The sequence below is a fragment of the Trachymyrmex cornetzi genome, unplaced genomic scaffold (assembly GCF_001594075.2).
Source record: "Trachymyrmex cornetzi isolate Tcor2-1 unplaced genomic scaffold, Tcor1.1 scaffold1929, whole genome shotgun sequence".
NCBI lineage: Eukaryota > Metazoa > Arthropoda > Insecta > Hymenoptera > Formicidae > Trachymyrmex > Trachymyrmex cornetzi.
In genome coordinates this window covers 44,444-51,487 of record NW_017296560.1, presented here as the reverse complement: position 1 = coordinate 51,487, position 7,044 = coordinate 44,444, and the positions used below count along the sequence as shown (strand labels likewise).

The following is a 7,044-nucleotide window of genomic DNA, read 5'->3' as shown; positions in this document are numbered from 1 at the left end:
GACATTCGAATATTGGCGGGAATTGCTGAAAAATGACGAACCAATCAAAATTGGCTGTTCTCGTGCCACGACTCTGATTAGAGGGTCTCTACCTTTGTAAATATCAATCAAAACGAAACTGCTGATCAGCAGGTCCTTTCCGATTGGCCAAAGATGCAAATGCGAATAGACGCAATCAGTGGACGCAATCTCCAATCGCTAGTGTGATACGGGCATTGCGTCGTTGACGTGAAAACACCACTTTAATGTTTTCTGGAGAACGTATGTAATCATATGTAATTGATGTATTTTGTGATAAAAGATCTTGTTATTGTTGAGTGTTAAAATCTTGTTGCTGATGTATACAGACTAATAATTATTCTTCGTGTATTGGAATATATAAATACGGATACCAACACACACACACACACACACACACACACACACACACACACACACACAGAGAAACAAGAGGAGTAATTTCTTACGCGTGTACCTTTGATATTTCTTATTCCAATGGCATTGACAGGACCCAACTTACCGAAAGTTCCGTTTCCTTTAAAATCTATACAACATTATTTAACAATTGCGTTAAAGCATGACCAGCGAGACAGCGTCGTCAGCTATTGGTGTATGTATATTAATAATATATCATGTATTCTAAATCTAAACCTTAATTCTAGAGATTACATAAATATTTCAGTAAATTAGTCTCACATACAGAGAAGAAAATAAAGATATTTTCTAAAATAAATGTATCTTTCATTAAAAGTTAAACATTCCTTACTTTCTACTTTAAAGTGATGTAAAATTATTAAAATTTACATCTAAAACAGGTCGCTTATATGCTCTTCAAACTGGATTAAAGTTGTCAACCAAGACATCAGAAGAGACCAATTTTCTCCTGAAGCTAATGGACTGGTTGGAAACAACAAAGAAAGAACTGCATGACAATGAAGCCATTACTAATGATGTAGCTGCTCAAGCGCACTTAGAAAATTGGGCTTTGAAGCTTTTTTTATATGCTGATAAGAATGATAGGGCTGCAAATTTTTCTCAGAAAGTAATACAGAGTTTTTATACCGCTCAGATGCTGTACGATGTATTGACATTGTTTGGAGAATTGAGTGTAGAAGCTGCACAGAATCGGAAGTACGCTCAATGGAAAGCAGCTTATATTCACAATTGTCTAATGAATGGAGAGACTCCAGTGCCAGGGCCACTAAATGAAACAAATGATGAAAATGATTCAAACAAAACATCAAATGACAATGGTAAGTATTAGCTATTTATCCTCATGAATTTTCAAAATTTTGATAAACATTTTATGATTGCTAGATGAAGAGGCTAAACCAAATATAAGTCTTACGAGTCCTAAGGATAATACTTTGCTAGACATTCCATCCGTTCCTCCAAATCCACCAACTACAAGAACACAATCGTTTAAATCAGAAGATGATACGTATGAAACAGAAAGTAAGTTTTATAATGTAAATTGATATTTACGAATGAGATAAAATTGATAAGTCAAGTTTAGAAATACAAGAATACGAAATAATAATTTTATCGGGCATAATATAATTTTAGGTATTGGAAAGAGTAAGGAAAGTAACAGGATAACTTTTACTTTATATATGTTAGTGTGTGTTTGCTCTGAGGAAGGCTAAAAAATGAGTTGAAACATGTAAGCGCGTTTTAGTGAATAAAGAAGTTTCACTCTTTATAAGTGTATTATTTGCACGACGTCTTCTGCGCCCGACTCCTAGTGCCCTTACTCTTTCCAATTCTTTGATTTGTAAAGAGTCTTGATTAGTTTGATTTATTAACGGATAATCTTAGGTGGTGCTAAGTTGTCGGTTGAGCAAGTTGGTAAGGCTCAAAAATTTATCAAATGGGCAAGCAGTGCATTGGACTATGATGACGTAGCTACTTCTGTAATGAATCTTCGGAAAGCTCTGCATCTTTTAACTACTGGTCAGGAATCCACGTAGATGAATGAAATGTATATAAAAAACACGTACAGTAATGTCTTACTTACAATTAATTATGTTGAACTTATTGCTTGTAACGTGTATAATGGTCAGTAAAAGATATTATATTAATATTTTACAACTTTTACAACTTTTTGGTACAGATAATAGAAAATGATTTAAAGAAGCATGATTACAATTAACTAGTCAAATCAACCTCGGGTATGGTGCACTTAATAAAAATAGAAATTGTTACAGACTATCTTTCCAGATTGTAACTATTATTGCTGTTCAAATGAGAGATGTATATAGCTGTAGTTTTATTATATTTATTGAAACAATTTAATTTAAGAGCATATTTTTTAATAAAGGCTTTAGTATTGGTATCTTGTTTTCCAAATAATTTTTATAGTGATATTAATAAAACTTTCGAAATATCATTATTATATTGCTAATAAACAATGAAAACTGAACATTTAAGTAGTAAAAGTCAATTATTTTGAAAGTAAAGATCTTGAATTAAAATGCTTTCAAATAAATGGTTTATGTGATTTTTAGAAATGATATAATATTGCTTTTACAAGCGCTTTAGTATTTAATAATTATAAACTTGCAATAAAAGTAGTTATATTTTATTTCACACGATATATACATCTAACATCTCGTAACATGATATATTTTTTTATATAAACTTAACATTAAATGATGTAATAAATATACAAAATATGTGTGCGTATCAATCTTTGCCTATGGCCTATAAAGAAACAATCTTAATATTTCCTTTGAATTTTTATTAATTATTTGATAGTGGTGTGCGAATAGCTCGAATTCAAATCAGAATGGATTCGATTCGTTTTCGAATCTGAGAGATTCAAAACCGAATAAGTTCGAAATACTTTATTTGCTAAATTTTAATGTAAATCCGGGAAAATTTGATTTGAATTCGATTCGTTTTCGAATCAAAAAAATTTGATTTGATTCGTTTTCGAGGATATTATCACAGATTCGATTCGACTTTACAATAGCATAAATACATGATCCTCACATTTCTATTATTTGATGTACCCTTTATATTGTAAATGTAAAGCTTTTATAAGAAAAATTTAATGAATACCATATTTCTGATACATTTAATTTTTTTACTCAACATTACATGTAAAATAAAGAAAAAAAATAGAATTGTGTATTTAATGAAAATACAATTAAAATCTTTTTCAAATTAAAGCTGGCTGTTGTAATTTACAAAAATTATGAGACATATTATGAAAAAGGATGTCAATTATTTAAATATTTTTAAAATACGTAAACAGTCCATAAATTGTTACAATGACCCAAAATGAAAATATTATTTGATATGAAATCGTTTAACTATCGTGGGTGTCAAATAGTAATTAGAAAAGTTTATTTGATAGTTCCAATTTTGGTTTTATTTATCAAATTGTCTGATCACATTCGTTATTCACACGTAGATTTTTATAAATAAATTAAAATTAGTGCGCACATATGTCTCAATTACTAAGAAACATTTTCTATGCGTTCATACACGCACGCTCGCACGATACATATAAGAGCACATTCATTCAAGTGGCAGTTAGTACCTCGTGCTTAAGCTAATGTCACTGAGGATTGGTCGCATTAATATCGGTTAATGTTGCGCGTAGCAGATTAAATTTCTTTCTCTATTTATATTACAATTTTACTAGTTTACATTATAGCCTTCTATGATTATATATCATAGTTTTTACATTATACATTTATAATTATGTATATTATAGTTATTTTATAAAGATATCTTTAACTATTTATATTGTAGTTTCCTATATGTTATTTATATGATATATTACAATTGTGTAATGTTTTATATATAGCTGTTGTGTGATAGTCATATGTTATGGCTTTAAAAGAGATTAAAAGAGATATAAAGTACTATCAACTATCATAAGTCGATCAAACTTCTTTATTTTTTAAATTAATTTCATTGATATACATATATAGTTAACTATTTGTGACCTTTTTTTCTTTTTGCATCATTGTATTAACTATAATATGAATAGAGAGAAAAACAAATCTTTAATCATGACTAGCAACAATCGACATTAATGCAATGATGTCTTAATGGACCGATATTGTGGGATGAATCACTATCATCAATTAGATCATCGGACTGTAATTGCTATCATCAAAATTCAAAGTTTGTATTTATAAATTTTTAGCGGTAATTAAATAATATTTATCGGAAAAAATATACACATCACATATTAATCAAGTGTTCCGCATCGGTGATAAAAAATATCTGTCATAAAACTTTACATAACTTCCATTAATTACAAATCTTATTGCGTCTCAACATCGCTCGCTTTTTATTCTGCAAACTATATGACGATATAGTGCGCAGAGTAACACGTAGAGTGCAACAAAAATTCATCTCACTAATCACATTAAAACTGATCACTGTAAAGTAAATTATACATTCCTCTTGCATCTCCTTCCGGAGACGTACATTTTTTTTCCAAGGTGATTCGCAGAATCCTAAATCATCGTTTTCTTTCTTCCTACATATTACATAGGTTTTTTTATTGCGTGTCAAATCTTTGAATATAAAAGATTCAAAAAGCTATATTAAATAACGGTGCCTTGAGAGTAAAATTTTATTTTTCGAAAAATAGGAACGAGAGTATATATAATTAAATTAATCTTTCTCAGAATCAGTGTCCCAGAAATGAAATCGCAGAATTAAGTGATTTAAAGTGAAAACAGCTAACACATTTTCCAACTGTAATCCCATTCAGTCTTGCTTCTTCGCTTTGTCATCGACACCGTTCGCCGTCACCGATTGCGCGTTTTCTCGCCTGAGTTGCCAATCGATCACCAGTCGCCCCGTCAGCATAAAGAAGAATACCTGAAACCATTTAATTTACAGCTCGTGGAACATACAATGTTGATAAATAATCACTTACCAGTGCCGGGGCGATCCTTTCGAATTTGTCGTTAACCATGTAATGAGAGTACACGGCCATCAGCATCAAAAAAAGCAACACCGTGTTCGACAAGTTTTTAACTTTGTCTGGAAGCAATTTACAGACGATTACTGCAATGAACCAGTTCTGTTCATCAAATATGGCAATTTATTTGATACAACGATTAAAAGAGGACAAAAGGTTTATAGGGTAAACTCGGGTATGATGGCCATAGTTTTTTAAAATGCAAAAAACATACATTTATTCTTGTTACTTTTTAACAATATTTGGGACATTACTTTCACTGAAGCTTAAAGTAACAAATACTATCGAAATTAAAGAGAAAATACCTACTTAACAGAACTTTAATTTTATCAAAATATTATAAAGTATGTATTGGCCATCTTACCTGATTTTTAGGGAAAAGATGGCCATGATATTAAGAAAGATAGCCATAGTATTTATAAATAAAGTCAAAATAAAAGTATTAATTATAGGTCACTTTGCAATTTACGTACTTTTATTGTGTATGTAGTGTTGATTAGGGCAGCTTAACTGTAATTTATTAGACATTATAACAGTATTTAACAGACACGTGCAAAACTTTGCAGATAGTCGAAAGAAAAAATATTAGATAATATTTATAATATTGTTATTTTGAACAGTGTACTCATATAAACTACTGTAAATATTGATTATCTTTAAGAATGACTATAAAAATGCATTATTTATCAATTATTGGAGAAATGGCCTATGGCCATCTTTTCCGTATGGCCATAATACCCTAGTTTACCCTATTAATTAAAGGTCAAATTGAAAATTTACGAATTAATTTAAGTCAAATTGAAGGTAAAATTTGCGAATTTATTATTACAAAGAAAGAAATGTAAATGAACACAATTTTCGTGTTTATGACTATATTTTAGGTATTGTTTATTACTATATTTCAGATATAGAAAATTAACATTTTAATATAAAATTTATTAAAAATATAAAAAGTGTATCATTGGGGACAGGTCTGAAAATTTCGAATGTTTTACTGCGATTCCGTGATTTCTAGGAAAGCAATTTATTGTTGTTCTGATGTATTTTTTTATCTAATTTTCAAGATACTTTACAGATTGATCCTAAACAAATCATTAGAAAATTGCTATTTCAAAATAATAATATAAACGTCAAATTCTAATTTTTGTGTTAAAATTGACGTAATATTTATGTCGTTTTCATTTTCCTAATGTTTATTTAGGTTCCGTAAAAGTACTATAACAGTGTTACGAGGAGAAAACTAGATAAAGAAAAATAATAGATTGTTTCTTGAAAAGTCACGAAATCGAACGCAAAACCGAATCGAAAATTTTGGTCTGCCTTTTCAATGATTTCTATATTTTTAATAAATTTATTCCTACATTTTTATTAAATTTCATATTATAATTTAATTTTCTACATCTTGAATATAGTAGATAATAAATAACACCTAAAAATTATGTCTAATTATTATTCCTTCTTTTAAAATAAATTCACAAATTTCGTCTTCAATTTAAATTATATAAACGTTACAAACCTCTTGCCTTCCTTAAAGTTAAGAATTTGTGTGGGATAATAAGTGCAAGCAGATGATAATATGAGTAATCCGCAAAAATAGAAATTTATCGAGAGAATTCGAATCTCTAAAATTCTATAAAAATTAATATTTGAGATTTTTAAGATTGAGGCAATTAAAGATCAGAGAAAGAAACATACACGATAATAAATATTTGTGAGAATCAAGAACTACATATAATAGGATTGATGATACAATTACAAAATTTTGAATATTTGTGAAACTGATAATTTGACAGAACTAACGGTTACAAAGGAAGGACATTATGATAAAAGAAGGTGGTTGATCTTTTGCACCTACGACTTGGAATAATCGCCATGGCGAGGCCGCAGATGATCTCGAGCGAGCCGACTATTCTTCGATACCACTTGCTGGGCACTTTAAAGTCAAGTGTTCCTGAAAGCGGGAATACTTTTGCGTACTTGACATATTCCTTCCTCTGAAATAATAAAAAAATATTAAAATCCTGATAAATCTCTTCAGTGAAACTGAAAAGTAACTACTCTCTCTCTCTCTCTCTCTCTCTCTCTCTCTCTCT

At 29.6% G+C, this 7,044-nt stretch overlaps 2 protein-coding genes across 4 annotated transcripts in view; one reads left to right on the top strand and one right to left on the bottom strand.

Annotated features, from left to right (window-relative positions):
* Nucleotides 1–228: 228 nt before the first annotated feature.
* On the top strand, nucleotides 229–2,344 carry Vta1 (vesicle trafficking 1). Of its 3 annotated transcripts, none has more exons than XM_018505036.1 (5): nucleotides 229–610; nucleotides 816–952; nucleotides 1,070–1,253; nucleotides 1,318–1,455; nucleotides 1,819–2,344. In XM_018505036.1, exons 1-5 carry the CDS (start codon nucleotides 496–498, stop codon nucleotides 1,968–1,970), a joined length of 726 nt encoding a protein of 241 aa, XP_018360538.1. In that variant the 5' UTR covers nucleotides 229–495; the 3' UTR covers nucleotides 1,971–2,344. The 3 variants fall into 3 exon arrangements, with proteins under 3 accessions (XP_018360538.1, XP_018360537.1, XP_018360536.1); XM_018505035.1 differs by having other exon boundaries at nucleotides 229–391; nucleotides 439–610; nucleotides 816–1,253; nucleotides 1,819–2,343; XM_018505034.1 differs by having other exon boundaries at nucleotides 816–1,253; nucleotides 1,819–2,342.
* Nucleotides 2,345–3,832: 1,488 nt separating this feature from the next.
* Nucleotides 3,833–7,044, bottom strand: part of LOC108759547 (transmembrane protein 35) — a 15,237-nt gene continuing 12,025 nt past the window's right edge. Inside the window, exons 2-4 of the mRNA XM_018505038.1 lie at nucleotides 6,807–6,945; nucleotides 4,907–5,013; nucleotides 3,833–4,848 (exon numbers count right to left, since the gene is read on the bottom strand). Coding sequence (XP_018360540.1) covers nucleotides 4,735–4,848; nucleotides 4,907–5,013; nucleotides 6,807–6,945 — 360 coding nt within the window. The 3' untranslated portion in view covers nucleotides 3,833–4,734. The remainder of the gene's footprint in view (nucleotides 4,849–4,906; nucleotides 5,014–6,806; nucleotides 6,946–7,044) is intronic.